General features: G+C 33.5%; 2 protein-coding genes across 3 annotated transcripts in view; one reads left to right on the top strand and one right to left on the bottom strand.

Moving 5' to 3' along the window:
• Window positions 1–7,237: 7,237 nt before the first annotated feature.
• On the top strand, window positions 7,238–16,142 carry LOC142351526 (uncharacterized). Of its 2 annotated transcripts, none has more exons than XM_075403597.1 (6): window positions 7,238–7,355; window positions 7,783–8,091; window positions 11,491–11,658; window positions 12,504–12,654; window positions 13,296–13,514; window positions 15,921–16,142. In XM_075403597.1, exons 2-6 carry the CDS (start codon window positions 7,894–7,896, stop codon window positions 16,061–16,063), a joined length of 879 nt encoding a protein of 292 aa, XP_075259712.1. In that variant the 5' UTR covers window positions 7,238–7,355; window positions 7,783–7,893; the 3' UTR covers window positions 16,064–16,142. The 2 variants fall into 2 exon arrangements, with proteins under 2 accessions (XP_075259712.1, XP_075259711.1); XM_075403596.1 differs by having other exon boundaries at window positions 7,798–8,091.
• A 2,518-nt stretch (window positions 16,143–18,660) lies between these two features.
• Window positions 18,661–20,831, bottom strand: part of LOC142352310 (uncharacterized) — a 36,312-nt gene continuing 34,141 nt past the window's right edge. The window contains exons 11-12 of the mRNA XM_075404843.1: window positions 19,246–19,592; window positions 18,661–18,986 (exon numbers count right to left, since the gene is read on the bottom strand). Coding sequence (XP_075260958.1) covers window positions 18,749–18,986; window positions 19,246–19,592 — 585 coding nt within the window. The 3' untranslated portion in view covers window positions 18,661–18,748. The remainder of the gene's footprint in view (window positions 18,987–19,245; window positions 19,593–20,831) is intronic.

The raw sequence follows: 20,831 nt of genomic DNA on the forward strand, positions 1-20,831 counted from the left end.
AAGGATATAACTGAATTTCTCCATTCTTTATTAGTTCGGTTGGTTTCCGGGGGCTAAACATTTCATTAGTTGGCTTTTAATTGCTTTTTCCATTTTTCTGGAGTACTTTCCATAGCTGACCGTTCGCTGAAATTTTTTTGGAAGAGACGACTCTTCGAAACGTTTCTTTCTTTCGAATCTTTTTTTTCATATGTTAGCGGGAAAAAAACGCAGAAAATCAGGGAAGGAAAAAAGCTTGGAAACTTGTTTCGGTTACCAAATTCAAAGAGCGGAGAAAAGAGAGAGTAGTCATAATGTTCGATTCTTCTTTTGAATTGGTACGAGAAATGTAATTGTAAAAATAAATTTTGCTCAGGCGAATGAAAATTTCTGCTATCATGCCGCTTTTAAATCTGTTTTCTGTTTTAAAAATTTTGTGGCGACGAAGAGGTTGTTCTGGACTCTAATAACTATATTCAGGTTGATTTCAAACAATTGGGAAGCGCGTTAGTAGATAATGTGTGTTTATCGCTAATTTGAATGTTTTTGTTGTTTCTGAAAAAATTTTTTTGCGATTTTTGGCCCATTGTAATGCTTTATCGAATTTATCAGTAACTGAAATAGAATGGTTTTTTCCACTGTCTACTGTAAACTGATTTAAGTTTGTTGGTAGAAAGCTGCCTCCTCAATGGAGTTTAACGATTTCATTTTGATACAACTCTTGCTTTTTATTAATTGTCTTCATTTTGTGTTCAAAAATAGATTTATGCTATTTAATTTGGCTTAGCCAAATTTGTTTTAGACTGATTAAGCGTGGCTCACGTGAAACAACAATATGTACTTATACTATCTGAGAACAACAGTTGAAATTTTCAATTTTTTTTTTGGATGATTACTAATTTTTGTTATCTGAATTAGGATTGTTATTTTCTCAAACCTAAGGCGTTTTACGCAGATAAAATTGAATTTAAAGGCTAGTTTTTTTTTCGGCGAAAGCTTATTTGAGTCGTTTCGTAATCGCTTCCAGCTATGTTTCAATTTTCTTGGCGTAAAAATTTCATCAGAAAACGAAACGTGTGGAAAAAAATTGAATTGGTTTGGGCACCGAGCAAAGTTAAAGAGTGTAACGAAGAGAGGGTAGTTTTTGTTCATGCAACTGGTTTCGAGAGTGAAAAATTGAGGTGTGAAAAAAAATTCTGCGTGCTTTTTAAAAGAATTTCTTATTTCAAATTTTTAGCTTAAGAGGTTTGATTAGGATGTTGTGGTAAAGTTTGCTTCAATAGTGGTTCAAAAGTTCAAAGGTAGTTAATACTTTTCTTTTTCTCTGTTTCTTTTTTGGAGATATCATTTAGCAGTTTTTTGTAGCTTTTTAGGCAAATTTGTTGCTTATTGTTTTGTTTCCGTGAGTGTTTGATGCTACCGTAAGTGGGACTTAAGAAGACGCCTTATACTTACAGATTATTTAGACGCCAGATGAATACAGTTTGTAAAAAAAGTTGGTATTTCTTTTTGAGTGAATTTTGACAAAATGTTGAGAAATCTTTTTCTCTGCTTAATTCTTTGTAGTTTTCTGTTTATCTATAATCTTAGACAAATTTCTTGCCCTTTAATGACTTGCCTGTTGTGCCAAAATTTTTGAAACTCTGATTTTCCTAAAGGATTTTTTTGGCTTAAAGTGGCCTTGTAAAATAAAACTGGCCACGTTGTCTCTAGGTTTTTAGTTCAAAAAGTTTTTAAGAGTTTATTTTTGTTGAATTGTCTATGGGACCCGTTGACAGCCACCAAAAATTAAAAGTTTTGAACAATTGTCGAAATTAACATAAATTATTTCACCTTAAATTCGTTCAGTTCAGGTCTTTTCGAGGCATGAGATTAATCATACTAAAAATTACAATATATGTATTACTTTATTGTTTGTAGCTCTCATTTTCCTGAGATTTTTTAAAATTAGAAGTGATTTTAGTTAGTTTCTAGGGAAATGTTCGCAAAAAGTATCTGAACAGGCAAGATTAATTGATTGACAAAACGCTGAATTTTAGAAAAGCCAATTTAACATCAATTTTTTCTACTCTTGACTAAGTTGAGAAAGAAATATAATTTAAATTAAGAAACCGATTACATCGAACTTTAGTTGTGGGGTTCCTGTTTTTAATCCTAAAACAATGTGCACATGCTGAGCTGACATCCACAAAAAGTAATTGAAATGGAAAAATTGATCAGCTTTTGGTTACTAAACTAACATTATCCAGCATTATTATCATCCGGTTTGAAATTCATACAGAACAGAACTTATCATCAAATTCTCTCTAAATGATACTCAGCCTAATATACATTGAACATTTGATAAACTTCTTCAAATAGAACGAACACTATACTGAACGAATTTATATTTAATTTCCCATTATTTCATATAATTTGGTAAAAAAACTGCGGGAAGAAACTTATGAAACCAACATTGGCTTCTTAACAATAGAAGTTCGTCCGGTCACCGTTTTAAGAATTTTTGAAGCTCAAGAACCAATACCATTGTCAACCAACGGTATAGAATCTAGCCGCGAAATGTAAATTTTTAATGTTCAGAAAAATTCGGAATCATTGATTTGCAACTGCTCTCAGTCCCAATTCAATGTTTAATTTGTTTGTGAAAAAGAAAATTTCAAATAGCCTTAAAATTTCACTTCATTGAAAAAAAATGTCACATCATTTGAAAAATCATTTCAAACAAACACTAAGTGTCATTGAATTTTTTTGTCCGAAGTTTAGGTTTCATTTTAAAAAACAAAAGAGAATGGAGCATTTGCTGAAAATCCTTTATTTCAAGCGCCCTTCCCGACCATGTTAGCTTATGACTACGCTGGCTCTTGAATATTTCGTTCTTTCTTCCCGCTCGTTTTCTTTTGAGCATTTTTGCCCGGTTCAAAAACAGCTATGATAATAATATGCACTTAATGTGTAGGAAGTTTGAAAGAACATTATTTCTATTTCTTTATTTCACAAAAAAGCAATCAGGAGCAAACGAAATTTAATTTTTTGGCAAAAATTGAGTTTATAAATGAGTAAATTTTTTTTACCAATTATAGAATTTTGATTTAGTCTGGGTGATTCTATTTTTAATTTAGTGTCTTGAATTAAAAAGTGCGCCTGCTATAAATTTTAATGGATAATGAGCATATTCATTTCCAGAACAGAAATTAGTTTTTTGCCTGTCAATCAGCCATTTTTAAACAGCTTTGACACATTACTTTGCTTTAATTGTTTAATATGTTTCGGCTTCTTATTCTGTAAAATTCTGGAACAACTTTAACTAAAATCAATTCGATGCGTCAAAATACAAATTTTTGGATGCCTATGTTTATTCTGACCGCACTTGTGGGGGAAGGAACTATAAACTCAAATGGGTTTTTTTTGTTCAGTCAATTTTTGCCGATCGATATGTTCATCATAGAAATGTGAGTGGTATCATTAAAAAGCCCGTCCATTGTAGAGTTCGAAACTAAAAAGATTTTTGGGAATTTCGTATTTTTCGAGAAGTTATCGAGGATTAAAATTTAGTGTTAACACGTGATATTTGGTATGATTTCGTTCACTTTTAGTGTAATTTTTCTTCAAATTATGTTCAAACCTTTAAAAATTTTTCATTCAAAATTAACTTTCACGCCACAAAAAGTATCAATTCCGTAATCCTAATACACGAAAGCTGATAAAAAGACTAGTTCTGGTCTCATAGGAAGTTTACTACAAAGAAATCGAATCCTATTTGAGAGCTGTTTTTTTTAGAAAACTTCATATTTTTTAGGTCACCAATAGTTTTCATATCTATGTTGGGTTAATGATAAACTTGATTAAAAGTAATATGGTGCCTAATGAGCAAAAAACACGTTTTCAAGGGATCGGACATGTTTTTTATGGCTTCGACTCTGAGCTTTTGTAATTTTCAATGAAATTTTGATTTTCTTTTTGAGGTTTTACTGAATTTTTGGAGCCCTGTGTTCTTGAATTGTTGACTAAAAGTACAGGGGGTTGCGTAGTGAGCATTAGTGAAGCTATAGAGTGCTTCGATTGGACAGCGAATGGCTGTTAAGACTTTATATATAATTTTTCGAACTTTTTTAAACATTAACCGATCATAAACTTATTTCTGTAAACTGTAAGTCAGCCTCAGCATCCTTTCTACTACCAGCAAAATAAATCTGTTTATCGGTTTTATCTTCTAACTATTGGTTTTATGACTTCGATGCCACGAGATTTCAAAAACAATTTTAAAATTTTTTCCACACTTTCTTCTCGCACTTTCTAATGATTTTTTGGTTTTTTCCTGTATTTGTTGTTGTTTTCATAGTCATAATACTTATTGTGATATCTTATTGGTTAAGCACACATGACAAACATCTTTGTCATTCTATTGAGTCATGACTGAGCGTATTTAATGACTTCTGTTGAAAGCTTTGTCGGTTAAGACTTTAAAAATAATTTTTCAAAAAGAAATTTTTGAAAAATAAACAATTTTAAACTTATTTTCATGATTTGTAAGAAATTCTGGATAATGACCAAAATTTTTTCTTTCCTTTCTTCTATTACAATTTAAATTATTTTGGTTGGCGTGTTTTTTCTAACTCCTGTTTTTACGTCTTCTATGCCACAAGATTTCAAAAAAAAATTAAATTTTTGGTTAATTTTGAGTTTTTGGTTCCTGTTGAAATCTTATCACCTTATCCTAATATTGATAGGTCCCATTGGTTTTGAGAAGGCGTCAAGTGGAGCAAAGATAAAAATTTCAGATGAAAAGATATGGTTTAAATGGCTGCGACTCTTTCTTCTCGCACTTTTCTAATGAATTACTGGTTTCTGTATTTGTTTTTGTTCTCATATTAATAAGACCTATTGCGATATATTATTGATTACCCATGCATGACAAACATCTTTTTCTTTTTATTAAGTCATTACTGAGCGTATTTATTGACTTCTGTTGAAAGCTATTGAATTTGATGGCTGTTAAGTCTTCAAAAATAATTTTTCGAAAAAATTTTTTTGAACATTAACCAATCGTAATTTATCTTCGTGAGCTGTACGAACGTCTCAGTAATTACCAGAACTCTTTTTTTCCTACTTCAACAAAAATAATCTAAGTTGCCCGCTTTATCTTCTAACTAATGGTTTGATAAAATCGATGCACGAGTTTTCATAATTTTTTTTTAGACATTTGGAAAATTTTTGGATTTGTTTTTGGTTCTACTGAAACCTCATCACATTATCCAATTAGTGTTAGTTCGAATTCGTTTAGAAGAGACCTTCTATGCATCATCGATGAAGTTTTCAAAGAAAAGCTTATGGTTTGAAAGGCGTCGACACTTTCTTCTCGCACTTTTCTACTGATTTTTTGGTTTTTGCCTGTATTTGTTCTTATTTTCTTAGTTAATGACTTATTGTAATGTCTTAGCATATCGATGACTTGTCAATGACAAACATCATTGTCGTCCTAAGGAGGCATAACTCTTATGCTACCATCGAGCGCTTTTATTGCCTTTCGCTGAAAGCAATTGAATTTAATGGCGTTGATATTAACGGTTTTCTCATGAATTTCGTGGTTTTAATGTATTTATTCATTTTTATGGATATTTTGAAATTATATTGAAAAAAAATCTCATGCTTTAAGAAATTAATGAATGATAGAAAATTCTTTACCGAAAAGTTATTTTTTAAAGGTTTCGACACTTTTCTAGCTCAATATTTTTTTAACTAACGGTTTTTGCCTGTTTTTTTAATCTTTAAGTAGGCGTAAAATTCTAACCGGTCTCAAAAACTTATAATTGAGTATTCAAGGATTAATAATACCCGAGGCAGTCATTTTATAGTGATTAGTCTCAGTAATTTTATTGTGAAAAGTCTCAAAGTATATGATATTGTACAATTTCAATACTTTTTTCAACTTTTCAGTTTTTGTTGTTTTTTTTGTCAACTTGTAGCTTTATCTCATCATTGAGATTTCTTGTATTCGAAAAATTTAATTTTCCAGTGATATCATGTCGTAACTGATGTTTTGTTTGTGGACAATATGCGTTTAAATAAAACTTTAGTGGTGTACTTGTGTTTCTTTTTCTCTTCTTTTTTCTTCCTTTGTAATAACAGATCCCAATGATTATCAAATGTGACACAAGTGCACTTATTTAATTTTTCAGAATCATTTTACTTGCGTTACTATGAATGAAAAAAATGGAAGTAAAAATACATAGTATTCAGATAATAGCTAATGATTTTAATGGCCTCAATAACTTGTGTTTTCACAAATTGTTTAATTTTTGAGTTTTTCTGCTTCTGTAGTCCGTTCCTATGGCTTAATCTAACTAACGACAGGTCCTATTGGTTTCATAATGAATGTTTAGTAAATGTATTCGGAATTATTTCGTTAAAAGCTTTTGATTATAACGAATTTATAAATTATTTGGTTTAAAAAAAGTTGATTGATTTTTCAATTTCGCCTTATTATTGCCTTTTGTCGACTTTGATACCTAGTCTCTTTAAAGAAAATTGTCATCTACTGTTTAGTATGGACAAAGTTTATTTGTGCAGTTAAGGTTTTATACGATTGCATTTTAGCGTTGTTACTAGGTGCGTTCAAATTTATATACTTAGTTTTTGCCGTGAAATTTTTGTTTTTGCTTCTTTTGTTGTTTGTCTTTTTTCTCGTAGTTTTTTCAATGACAGATCTCGTCAGCGCTGTAATGAGGCATGGCATTATGTAATTCAATAAGTAGTTAAATTTTTAAGCGTTTTTTTATACTCTATTCTTAACATCTATTTTTATTATCTCTTCATTTGGTTGACAATTAACTCAAAAGTGTGGATGAGCTCGGGTCGGAACATCATTAACGAGCATCCTGTTGTGTTATATTATAGAGTACAGCTGAGCTGTCGTATGTGATAAATTTTCAAATGAAGGAACTATCTTGTTACGTTGCAATTAGGGTTAAAACTTTGTGAAAAGTTTCGTTGCTTCTCGTAATATAAAATTAGCTCTTTCAGCTATCAATGATTTTTTTCTGATCATTCCAAATTTTGCTAATTACCAGATTTAAATTCAACGCCTACTTTTCCTCATGTTCAATCAGATATTATTAGTAAACTGCGGAGCACAGAAATTAATGGCTATTTGTGACAAAATCAATTTTGGTGTTTTGGCGCCACAACAATAAGCCAACAAACTTCTGAAGCGCCGAAAATGATTGATTTTTGGCAAATTATTTAAACAAGCAAAGAGAAAGGAGGTAACGCCAAAACAATTATTAAATTTATCAGAGAAACCTGTAAAAATTTCTAGAAAATCAAACAAGTTTTGTTGAAAAAAGAGAAATTAACGTCTTTCACAACTTTGTCAAATTGTATTAAAAAACCTATCACATCTGAGCTCGAGGAATTTTTAAAACGACGGATAAACTCCCGCCCAAAAATACAACTTTTGGTACAAACCATTTATTTTTTACGGGCAAAAATGAAAAAAATGGTCTTTATGATCAAATATCCGAAGCCCATCATATATCATTGATCAAAAACTTTTACAATTGAAACCAACTATATAACTGTGAAGGAGAAATCCCATTAGTTTAACTTTCCAAAAACTCCACATAATTTCAGATTTGCATCAAAAATTTTTATAGAAGAAAACTTTTCATGCAAAATTGTCATTTTGGGGAACTTCCAAAAATTTTCACAAAAAGTAAAACTTTTGACTGACCTTTTGATTGAACTGAGAAGGGTCAAAAACTGCATCTTTACAGCAACTGTTGCACAAAAATTCCTCGAGTTGAGATATATGTAAAATAGATATCACAGCAGCGCATACCTGACTTCTATACAGCAAACCAACCCAGAACATTCAACTATAATTTTGGTGATAACGAGATAATAACAATTGTCAACATGAAGCGAGTGCTAATAATAAGCATGAGGGACAATTCGACTTACGTGACAAGAGTGAGAAGTATGCTAAGTGCACACCACGTGCAGATATCTCTGGCCAATGACGAGGAGCCAGCTTCTCTCAGCACCCGGATGGACATGATTCTGAACAGTGACGTCGTCATCATTCTAGCCACACTTAAACTGCAAAGGAGCATGGTTAGTTTGAAAATGATGAAAGTTTGAAAACAAGCAAATTTGAAAATAACGACAGACTTGAGTGCCAGAAGTTATAATTCCTGAATGCTTGGCTATAGAAGTTGACTGCCTTGAGCTTTCGACACTGTCAAACTTAGCAAGTTACGTGTTTTAAGTGCAGCTTACGTGACTTTGAGACAGTGTGACATTAATCGAGAACCAAGCACGGGTTTGAGATTTATGCAAAGATTGTCAAGTGACGTTAGCAGAGACCTTGCTTGAAACAAGAACTTGCGATTTTGAAATGTGACACTGTTTGGAAAACCTGGCTGTTTTCCAGAATTTAAACTTTTGTAGGACTTCCATGCTACATACGATGAGATCATTGTCTGAACATTATTAACCTATGATCAGATCTCCCTAGACCAATTTAATTTTTGATCAAAGTTTTATAGGACCATTATGCAAACTTTCGTACTTTTTTCTGCAAGCTAGATCCTGTAATTGAATACGACGCAGATTTTGCGGATTGAGTTGTGAATGACGATCTCTTAAAGATTTATTTATAAACCTCCTGATACCCTAAACTGGTGTCTTCAAAATTTGACATTGTTTCTAGTACAATTTTTGGATATTTGAAACACGATTGACTGACTATATCATTTACTATAACCGTGTTCACACTGCAGCTCGGTTATATTTATTAGATTTATTGGGAATTTTAATTACCGAAAGGAACTCCAGCGGAGAATTCACTTTGGGACATGACTTCAAAAACTGGATTCAGTCACTCACAGACTGTTCATAGTCCTCTGGACATTTTTCAAAGTTTGACAAGGGCCGCAAAACGAAGTTGAGCAAAGCACTTTTTAACGACATGAAGGCGACATTCCTCGTCCACGTGGTTCTCATTTCCCCTCCTTTTTGACCAGATCAATTGAGTCACATAGAGGTGGCGTGGTACGACCCAAATTAAAGGGGTTTGGAAATGATTCAGTCGCACCATCGTCTGGATAAGATTCTGATCAGAGGGCAAAGTTGCACTACGGTCTGATCAAAGATCGCAGGGAAGTCTTGACAATTGTCGCACTATAGTAAATTCAATGACATTGCGGTCCATCTACTTGGCACTGTGTGAAACAAAAAATCAGCTTCAAAAGTTCCATAACTTATCTCGCTGTCATGTCAAATGAGAAAAACGACAACATTTTACAAACATTCACTCAGAAAAAAGAAAAAGAAAACATGAAAAAATGAGAAACAGAAATAATTAAAAAACGTAAGATTTAGGGTCAAAGAAGCCTGTTGGCGGTTACAATCCAAATTAGCAGAAAGGCATATATTAATTGAATTTTTATACACAAATTTTTTTTTCCAAAGCAACAGAATACTTTCAATAATTTAAAACCCAAATCCGACAACTTAAGTTTTTTAAAAACAAAACTTCAAGAAAATTTTATGACCGCAAAAAAGGCTGAGTTTATAGTAAAACACAAGCAAGCAAACTGTCTTTTTGGAAATTTTGCGCAAGAATAACGCGTCAAACATAGTCAGCTGAACAAATATTAAAAAGAATTAAATTTTTGAGCATTTTTCCCGCTGTTTCTTTTTAAATTGCAATGTGTTAAATTTTTGTGTAGTTTGAAGGTAACTTGGAGAAAGACGATTAAGAAAATTAAATAGTTTCTCTTTTGTTGAGTGAAATTATTGATAGTTTATGCGTTTTCGAAGAGGCTGTTGCCAATTGAAAGTTTTTATTCCACATTAATTGTTTTTTCTCTTCCGAAAGCAAAAACTTAATAAAATTTTGATTAAAAAACATTCAGAGAATTTAAAATGAGTGGAAGATTGTATAAAAAATGAATTGTGGCGCAGTGTTTTCCCGTTGTCTATAGACATGAATAAGTCCAGTCGAAAATGTTCGCAAACCATAGTTGGGTGTAAAACCGTTTCAAACATACACAAATATTAATTCAATTGTTTTAAGTCAAATTTTAATTGCTATCATTGCACCAGAAAAATGTGTCAAAACAATTGCTGCCTATTTATGGAAATGAGGAACTCAAATTTATTTCTCATAATTGATTACTGTATAACTTTTTTTTGAAAAAATTGTAACGGATTCACGTGCAGATTCAGATCCTTCTCTGCATGTAAACATTCATATTCTCAGTTGATCTTTCAGCTAGCCAAAAATATTTTTGGTTTAATGCTCGAAAATTTGCTGAGCTAGGTTTTTTCATTTGAAACATCATGATACCTGAATAAAGTTATACAACAAATTTGAAGGTCTTTACCATTAACTGAAAAATTTTGAAAAGCGTCATTTTTACGTGAATTCACGAATTCAGCGCACTGATAAACATCTAGTATAACGTCTATAACCCCACTTTCTGTTCAATTAATATAGCGTCGGAAATTTCTTGTGCTCTTAGCTGTGCAACTTCGTCAATTGCATTATCCGTATAGATCCAAAACATCTTTGGCCACGATCAAATCAATGATTCTGTTTTAAGTAGTCAATATGGTAAAAGGAAAAAAATTGTGTGTATTTCGGCTTCTTCAACATTTTAACCCTTCAAGCCAACTTTTTTTGAACAAAAGACAAATTTTATGCCATTTTGTAGAACAGGAGTTAATAAAGTATATTTTTAAAAAAAAATATAGCTTATGTTGGAAAATTTATTTGACAATATTTGTTGATTCTTTGTAAACAACTACGGTTTGTCTTCTGAAAAAATCTTCAAATAATATCAATACTTTAATAAACAAATTTTGAGGAAATTTAATTTCATAAACCAATCTCAAAAACAGGTCTAGCTCATTGAAATTAAGACATTGAATTTTTTGTTAAAAGGGCGAGAGCAAAGTTTTCCCTGCGCGCAAAATGCATTCCACAATTTTCTTCTGTTTTGATAGGCCTCTTTGAGTGCTGGGATTCTCATTTAGCAGGCATTTTCTCGCACTGAAATGTTTCGATAAGTTTACATGACACAAAATCCCAAATTTAGATTTTAAAAAGTCTGGTAACATTGTCTCACTTCAATTTCGCCTGGAAAACTGTAATGTGCCTAAAAATAACTAACAAGATCAAATTTCTGAGGTTGAACATATAAAAAAGGTGACCCGTAAATACCTGAAAAATCAACTAAATATTTCACCAAAGATTGTATCTCATTCTGTTTGTTCTTGTCTGATCAAAGTGGGGAGAATAACAGCTTTTCTGCACAGGCGATTGCGACATTGCAAATGAGGAAAATGAGGTAGAGCTGGCAATTGACTCGAGAAGACAGTTGTGGTAGTTAAGCTATCGGAAACCGGGTCTGAATTAGAACTGAATTACCCGGCATTACAAAGTTATGTACCATCTTTTTTTAGATTTCAATGTTCAATTTTTAACAATTTTACGTTTGGTTGTAGCGCATGATGGAGATGGCTGTGGCTGCGTATGAGAAGTACAAGATAATGGTGATCTACCCTGTGGAGAGGGGATACAGACCATTCGGGGTGCTAGGGGGCATTGCACAGACCAACGATGATTGCAGTGAGAAACACCTGGACAGCATCACACCTGACGAACTCGTACAGGTTGGAAAGTCAGCAAAATAATTTCTTTGAAAAACTGATCAACTTTTTATTATGGAGATTGAAAATTATTTATGCAAAAAATGGTGTAAAGAGTTCGTTACATTGCTCTTTATGATTATTCACGCGTTGATACAAAACTCTTAGTAGTCTTAGAAGGCCAGACATAGTTACTAATATGATACACGGTCATAAATAATGTATATGATTTCTTGGTTGTTCACATGCAGCAAGATCATATGTTTCCCTAGTAATCATACAAATATCATACAAAAAATTTTTGCGAGCTTTAAAAATGCAAAACATTTCTTTAGTAATCATACAAGAAAACATTGCTTGATTTGTAGGACATCAAATATGACCCATGTGTAAACACTAAGATATGGTGACCCAGGTGCAGGTCAATATTTTGTACGAGCCCACGTCTGCTATGGATAAATTATTCGCAGAAATATTTATTCTGGTTTTGGAAGTAGAAATGCAATAACGTAATAGAATCGTCCCATTTCCTGTCTTTCTCAAAACAGGGTAAATTTTATCGCGATTGACTTGCTTCTTTTGCGTATGATTGATGTCTGACATTTTCAGAATATATGCAATTCTGTCGGTTCTCCAATAAAAGAGCACTTAGAGATGCTCTTTTTCTCATAAAGCACCACTCATTCTCACCGCGGGATATTAGATCTCTTCGTCATATTTATTCCTTTTTTCTAAGTAGCTCTAGTATCCATCCCCCCCAAGCCTATAATGTTTACGAACCCAGTCGTATGTTATATTTAATTACAAAATACTCTGTGGGCACAATTTGCAAAACTGGCGGAGCGAATATTTCACGAGTTCTATTTCAGGCTGTAAGCACGCACGTGAAATCTTTGATCAGGGTTGACCTGGGTCCTCTAGACACAGTGACAGCTCCTCCGAAGCCAACTGGCACCAAAGTTGTGATCCACTCGGCTGTCGATGCAGATTCCACTATCACAAAACTAGAGGACGCATTTAGTAAGCTTTATCATATTGTGGTCTGTAACACGGGTCAAAAAGACTCAATAAGTTGAAGTTTGAACTAAAATTGGAACCAAAAACATATAAAGTAAGGGTCTCTTTCCAATTATAGTTTTACAACCAGTTTTTCTCATGTAAATCTTTTTCGAAGCTTTTTATTGGGAAATATACTAAGATTAGGTTGCATTCATTTATTCAATATTAGTTCATTCAAAATAGTTTTGCAGTTAATTGACCCTGTAAGTAACTGTTTTGAGTAGGCTGTTCAAGCCAATGTAGTTTTTAGAATTGATCTGCTAATTTACGGAGAAATATCAGACTCACTAACAAATGAGTTTAAAATTTTTCAAGTTTTGAATTCACGAATGGCAATTCATCAATAAATTTCCCAACGTGGAGTCTCCAAAAAAATTGCTTTGGCAAAGTTAATTTTAGAACTGTCTCAAACTGAATTAATTATCGTCTTTCAATTTTTTTCAGGAAAAAAAACTAAATCAACGATTTTCAATTGATTTCAAAACCCTTCAATATTATTGCAACTTTTCAATTCTGATGCAAAAACGAGAATCGGTTTGTTCAAGCATGCTTAAAAGATTGGATTTGTTCATGTGAAATGATGGATGACCTTATGTGTTCAGAGAAGGCAGGAGTTCCCATAACGAAGATCTCGGCCTCGAAACTCAATTCAATAAGTGGAGTGGCAGTGTACATTCCAGTGGTGTCTCCACAATTCTTCACATCCAAATTTAGTGAGAGGGAGATGGAACATATTCGAGAGGAGGACTGCCATGTACGCGCGGTCACAACTGGCACGAATATGGCGAATGCCCCGGCTTGGGCTAAATTGGGACTGGCGGGTTAGCATTTGTACTTAAACTACGAGAAAAAAGTTGAAAGTTAGGAGGCTCACAAGTTCACTCATTTTTTAATATGAGTTAACTATCTTTTAACTCATTTTCCATTTTTTAAAAAAAAAAATCTGTACAGGAGGGCTATTGCTTTTCAAGGCTTTGATTGCTAAAAAATGAATTGTATTCGTTGTACACTTCAGCTTTTGATTTTAACTTTAAAAAATTAAATCTTAAAAAACAAAAGTATTTTTGTACCTATGTTTATTTACAATGTATTGTCCGTAATGTTCCAAAACTTAGCTAAGGAAAAAAAAGTCACCATAAACTTATTCGCTCTGCTTATATAGGTTGTCTAAAAAAATTAATGATTTCCAAGGTTTCATTTTTTTGGTTTGCAACTTTAAAAATTTATAATTCAACACTGCGAGTTTGCTGCAGGTTCAATCAACGATTTGAATGAGTGTTACTTGCTGCGAAACTTCAGTTACCTTTCTAAGAACGTTATCTTCCCCATGCCTTCACAAGGTGCCTTTTGGGTCACAAAGTCGATTGTTGAAGTCTAGCTTTTTCAGACTGGTTACATAAATTGTTTCATGAGAATTTTGGAGCTCTGTTTTTGAGCACATCAGGTTTTTTAACATCCTAAGAACTTTAGTCATTGTTTAATGTTACTAAAGGTTAACAATAATGACTTTTTGCGATGATAGGATTGGCTTTTGTTTGAACTCCGTGCGGTATTTTATATCGCTACTGAATGATTTTAAAATTGTTTCTAATTGTTCGTGATGCGAATGCTCACTATTTTCACCTTGACAGCGGTTCAAATTTTCCAAGTTTTCCTGAACAAATCTAGTGTACTAATAGTTGCTGTTTTCAAAACTAAAGGTAAGTACGCCTTTTCTGAGACGTTTTTAGGCAGAACCTTATACTTTACGAAGCTTGCAAATAGTATCAATTTTACGCAAAACGTTTTACACCTACTTGGCTCTCTGAGATTGTTAATTAGGAAGTTTATACAGTGGCACATCTAACATGCTGACCTTTAGCATTCATCATTGGGAACTGGTATTGTCTAATGTACTAACATAGATCTCTCACTACGCAAGATAATGCGCTAGAAGACAAGTGGTAATTCAATGTTTTAATTCATCTCTTTATTGGTGAACAGACAAAACAGTCCCAGACAAAACAGTCCCAGACAAAACAGTCCCAACAAAACACAAAACAGTCCCAGACAAAATAGTCCCAGACAAAGATAGAGTCAAACCTGTGCACATTAATTAAGAACGAAACCCCTTAAGGTATTCATGTGATTGTATTTCTTCGAACAAAATTAAGCTGATTACAGCATAGTTTTTGACAAATAATGTATTTTTAAACCAGTTTTTGGTTTAGTCCTAATTCACGTCAATTAAAAACAATGCATTCAGAAGCTTAACTTATAGATTATATTTGTTAATTGTTTGTAGATTATATTTACAATTGTTCCAATATTTTATTTGAGACTATTTTGTCTGGGACTGTTTTGTCTGGGAATATTTTGCAATTTGTGACTGTTTTGTCTGGGACTGTTTTGTCCGGACAGGCTTTTAATGCTAACTAAGATTCATAACATACAGAAACGTTTTTATACACTCTCATTGGGTTTCAAATTCATAACACAGCTTTTACAATCCATGCTAATATGGCAATACTACTTCTAGTATCAACAAGTTATCTACACGAACCCTGGTAATTCTCAGGCACCGCTTCATCATTCAATAATTATTGCTAAAACGCTTACAATTCCGAAAAGCTGTAGCGTTAGAAAAGGTCAGGTATTCCTATACACGGAGAGAAGTCGGTTTCAATGTACTTCTGGTATTTTTAAACTAGCAAGTTGGGTTTCTAGCAATATTACGTGACTCTGCGTACGTCACTTTGAAATTGACTTAACATCTCGAACCGTTATGGGATTCTCTAAAAAACGCCGGAGGTGTTCAGTGCTTTCTAGTCACGTTATCTATACATGGAGCATCCATTTATTTCATTGATAAAATGTTTATTGACTTACACTTTGATCGGTAAAATAGGGAGGCAACAGAACACTATTCGCCACATTTTTGACAGTTACTGTGAATCCTTTGTTAATATTAGTGGAGCTTAAAATTCTTTAAGACGAGGTGCTGTAGCGTTAACTGTAGATAATTACTTCGACTCGAGTCAACGTTTCATGGAGTCATATGGTTGTAAGTAATTGCCTACCAGTTAGCACTTTTAAAATTTGTCATCACCACTATTTACATAATATTCAGAGTAACTGTCAGAAATGAGGCAAATAGCGTCCAGTTACCTCACCAATTTATCAGTTTAAACATGGAATACTACCGCCAAATGAAACAACTTTTTCCTAAAACTTGATTCCTTTTGCAGGCAAGAAACTACACAAGGTCGAGGATTTGTCAGCATTGGCGAATGAGGTGAAGAAAGTGGCCAAAATATCCGATCACTCGGACTGGCTGCAAATACAGGCAACTGAAGACGATCTGAACGAAGCAGTGTCATTCTTGGCATAGACACTATCCAACTGGTTAAAAACAAGTCTAACATCTTGACAATTGTCTGAAACTTAATTATTAATTATGGGCTATTGTATTTCTTTTAAAATACCTCCAGCTCTTAGTCGCTCTAGATACTGCTCGAGTTGACCCAACCTACTTCCCATTAAAGATAAGAGCCCCTTCCTTAAATGATCCAATGTGGAGGGGGGGGGGCGTGGCTGGTGTGGGTTTTGTGAAAGAGCCAAATATAAGGTTGAAGGACATTTTAAATTAAAACTTGAATCAAAAATCTTGTAAACATTCTACTCAATATATATCAATGATCAGTTTGATTCTATAATATAATTCTGAATAATTTTCTAAAACTAAGTATGCAATCAGAAAACATAGCCGGCAGATTGCCGGAATAGCTGCGAAATAGACTTGCGTGCCGTAAAATACAGATGGAAAAAGATACAGAAGTGAGTTGATAATAGTTATCGCCGCCGCCTATAAAACTTACAAGTTTATTTCAAAGGAGGTTGTTTTTGGGTGCAAAAAATTTTTCCCTGTCGCGTCTCGAACCGGCGATCTCCGGATTAACAGCAAGTCGCCTTAACCACTCGGCTGTCGGACCATACATTCTGTTTTACAATCAACTTTGTTTTACGAACAGATTCTGTTTCTGAACAACCGCAATTTAGGTCACGCAGAAAGCGTGAAATCAAGCGCGAAAAAGCCATTTAAGCAGTGACGAGACAGAATGTTCTAGAACAAATGTAAAACGAAAATGAAGCGTCAGACGTCGAAACAAAAAACATAGCCGGAAGAATTCCGGAAGCGACTCGAATCACCAAAACTTCACAAAAAGCTGAAGCCATTACCTTTTGTATTAAACCATTAACTCATTACCTCACCGGGTCTGATCTAAAAATCGGTGAAATTTAAACCATTGTCACCAAGAGAAAGAAAATGCAGCAAAATTTTATTAATGAAAACGTTTGGTAACGTTAAAAAAAGTCTGAAATTTTTAGGATGGTCGAAAAGCTGATAGCCTGACAAAGCTGACAGGGCCATCAATTGCCCTCAGATAATTATTGATACTAATCTGAAAAAGATCGTGAGCAAACGGCAGATAAAAACTTTTTAAAAAAGACAGGAAAGTCAAAATTATTCAAAAAAGAGTGCCCAAACTTAAGAACCAGAGAACGACTACAATTAGATTTCTAATCACGGCAATTAAGACAAAAATAATACATGATTCTTCCTTGTTGATTATATATGCTAGACAACATGATTTCATACTAATTCAAAAATTAAATTAATCATAGAAAAACAAAAGCAACAGAATAATATTCAAAGGCGAAAAATCGTCTAAAAACAATAGCAAAACCGGAAGAAAATTGCAATGAATAGGAATAAGTAGAAATGTTGGAAAAGACCTTCTAGCAAACTCCCAGTACTGCTTTATTTTGAATTAAATCAATTGCAAACCGAAGAAACCAAGATCTAAGAAAAAGCTGAATTCATTCAATTTTTTAACAACTGAAAAAAACAATCTAACGAAAATAAAAGTAGGTGCCAGGAAAAAACTAGAATGATACAAACAAGAATGTGAAGAATATGGACACAATGTTAGGAACACCGTAACAAAAAGACCAATTCTTGATTTTTGAAAGTTAAAAATCAAATTTAAAAAATTCAAGAAAAACGAGTACATTTCATTGATCAGCATTCGAGACATAGAAAAAACAATGAGTCATTCGAGACAAAAATCCAACTTGCTCAAGAGAAAAAAACAAGAAAAAGCAGAATTCAGACATGCGAAACATTGAAACATTTTGCAAAAATGTGGTCAAAAAATATTTAAGACTGTATTTATGAAAAAAATTTATCTGTTTTTTCAAAAACTTAACACCAAAAAATGATTGCATTTTTATTGAAACGAAATTAAAGTCCCTCATGTTCCCCAAAATACTATTTCTAGTAATTAAAAGCAAAACATAAACAAAAAACTGAAAAAAATTGGCAAAAAACTACGAAAATCGGATTATCAAATGTACAATTTTATGAAACAAATTACATCGAGGCAGAAAGAGGCATTGAGTATATGAATTATCAAAGGGAAGTTGCCATATTAATTGATTTTTGACAAAAAACAGCGAAAGATCCAAAAATGAAGAAATTAATAGAAAAAAAAGCCAAAAATTAACTAAAAAATCAAGAAATATGTGCCAATTTCGCATTTGAAACGCAATTTCAGGCTATGCATAATACTGTGCTATCAATTTCCGGTGTTTACATTTCAACATAGCATCGATTAAAAATTATTTATACAAAAAACCAAATTACAATCAAAAAAACTAGGCCACTTAAACGAAAAAACGGCCAAAAATGGTTATCTATATGTGCCATTCAGTCAAAAACTACTTTTCAATGTCAAAAAGTCATTCACTAAACTCAGCGCATGATCAAAAAACTTCTCTCGCTCAGAAAAAAATTAGTTCACACTGCAATTTTACTCGCTTTCGCTTTTAGGTCAAAACATCGTCTGAACGAATAGTACTTCCGGTAAAAAAAAAACCTTAAGAAAACCAATACTCCTCTTCAAGTCGTAAAAACCAAGAGCACCGCAATATAGCTACGCTCAGCTTACAGCTTCGCAGCTATAATAATCTTAAGGAGCAGAATTCAAACAACACCAGAACTGTAACTTGGACGCTAAGCTCTGTCTAGCAGAACTCGTTTGCTATTTCTCGCCCTTGCGTCAGATGTGAAACTGTGTCCATCGAAACAGGACGAACTCTTGAGCGACATTTGGTTTCTACCAGCCGAGTCTAGATAGCATCCAATCATTGTGTACGAGAGGTCAGGCCCTCCATTACTGTCGAGTAGAATGGTCACGTACACATACTCGTCAGCAGCCCCTTTTATGTCCAGAATGATGTCATCATAAGTCCTAAATGAACATTCATTAGCATGAGATCTAAATAGTCTTATTTAAATATGAGGTTCTGCGTAATCGTAGCGGAGCAGTCTGAATTAATTATTTTGCAACAGAACCATAATGCTGAAATACATATTAAAACTTCCTCTTATTTTTGATCGAAAATGCTATCTAAGCAACTCATTACTAAGCAAGTCACAAAGATATATTTCTCAACAACCAGTTACCTCTAACACAGCAATAATGGAGGAATAATTTTTGGGACACTTACACAGTGACTCTTTCGAATCGTTTGGAGCTCATCGGGACCCATTTGGACAATTCTCCCAAAACATACACAGAGGGTAAAGCTCTCCCTTTTTCATCAGTCCCTGCCCTAGTCAGTTTGGGACTCGTATACATCAAGCAGGGTTCCACCATCGTGCAGTTCATCAGCGGTATTCTATCCTCAGCCTTAGTCAGTTTTCGGTACCAATTGAACCTGTCACTGTATAGAATGCTGTCAGTTTCTGAGTGGAACCCAAGTTCTTCTGGGCTTGTTATGTAGTTTTCTTGCATGTCGGTTGCGAACACAATGCCATGTGTGTAAGGCCCAACCTGCGAGTATGTGGACCACACCTGATGGACAAAAGGAGTAGACAATTTAAATACTACCCTATGAGGTAATAAAATTTAGTACTAAAATCAAACATACCCGGCAGATTGCCGGAAAATAGCCACCGTTGATTCCAATAAGCATGATTGGGATTGAAAGAATAGAAGGTATTGAAAAAAAAAAGATTTTTGTACAAAAACATTTTTTAAGTCCGATTTATTTCAATGGATTATATTTATTTCGTATTTGAGTATACTTCTATTTCTTAGAGAGGCTACAGGGTTACTACCAATACCAATAAGCATTAGAGATGGTAACTAAGACTTATAGGAACGATGTTCAAATAGCGGGCATCTAAAATTGTGCTTTATGGGTTTATCCCGTTTCTACTTCTGACTTCAATTTTTTATACTGACTCTGTTCATTTTGAATTGCTTTGCTGAGCAACTGATATTCAAAATCACTTTTAGCAGAATGAGAGAAGAGAGAAACTAGCCTAGAGAAGTCAAAAAGATTTCACGCAAAATGTTGAAAAAGCGGCAAAATGAGGTAAAGCGAAACATTTTTATTCGACGAAAAAAAAATAGGAGCGCTATAATAGCCGGCTGAGAAGATGAGAGCGGCTATTAAACATACCCGGCAGATTGCCGGAAAATAGCCGCCGTTGATTCCAATAAGCATGATTGGGATTGAAAGAATAGAAGGTATTGAAAAAAAAAAGATTTTTGTACAAAAACATTTTTTAAGTCCGATTTATTTCAATGGATTATATTTATTTCGTATTTGAGCAAACTTCTAATTTATAGAGAGAGGCTACAGGGTTACTATCAATACCAATAAGCTTTAGAGATGGTAACTAAGACTTATAGGAACGATGTTCAAATAGCGGGCATCTAAAATTGTGCTTTATGGGTTTATCCCGTTTCTACTTCTGACTTCAATTTTTTATACTGACTCTGTTCATTTTGAATTGCTTTGCTGAGCAACTGATATTCAAAATCACTTTTAGCAGAATGAGAGAAGAGAGCAACTAGCCTAGAGAAGTCAAAAAGATTTCACGCAAAATGTTGAAAAAGCGGCAAAATGAGGTAAAGCGAAACATTTTTATTCGACGAAAAAAAATAGGAGCGCTATAATAGCCGGCTGAGAAGATGAGAGCGGCTATTAAACATACCCGGCAGATTGCCGGAAAATAGCCGCCGTTGATTCCAATAAGCATGATTGGGATTGAAAGAATAGAAGGTATTGAAAAAAAAAGATTT

Source organism: Convolutriloba macropyga, chromosome 13 (assembly GCF_964194025.1).
Source record: "Convolutriloba macropyga chromosome 13, txConMacr16.3, whole genome shotgun sequence".
Taxonomy (NCBI): domain Eukaryota; kingdom Metazoa; phylum Xenacoelomorpha; order Acoela; family Convolutidae; genus Convolutriloba; species Convolutriloba macropyga.

Excerpts from the sequence above, each read along its gene's own strand:
- LOC142351526 (XM_075403597.1), top strand. The coding sequence starts at position 7,894 with ATGAAGCGAGTGCTAATAATAAGCATGAGGGACAATTCGACTTACGTG. Across the intron at positions 8,092-11,490 it reads TTAAACTGCAAAGGAGCATG|CGCATGATGGAGATGGCTGT; the intron begins GTTAGTTTGAAA and ends GTTTGGTTGTAG. Across the intron at positions 13,515-15,920 it reads GGCTAAATTGGGACTGGCGG|GCAAGAAACTACACAAGGTC; the intron begins GTTAGCATTTGT and ends TTCCTTTTGCAG.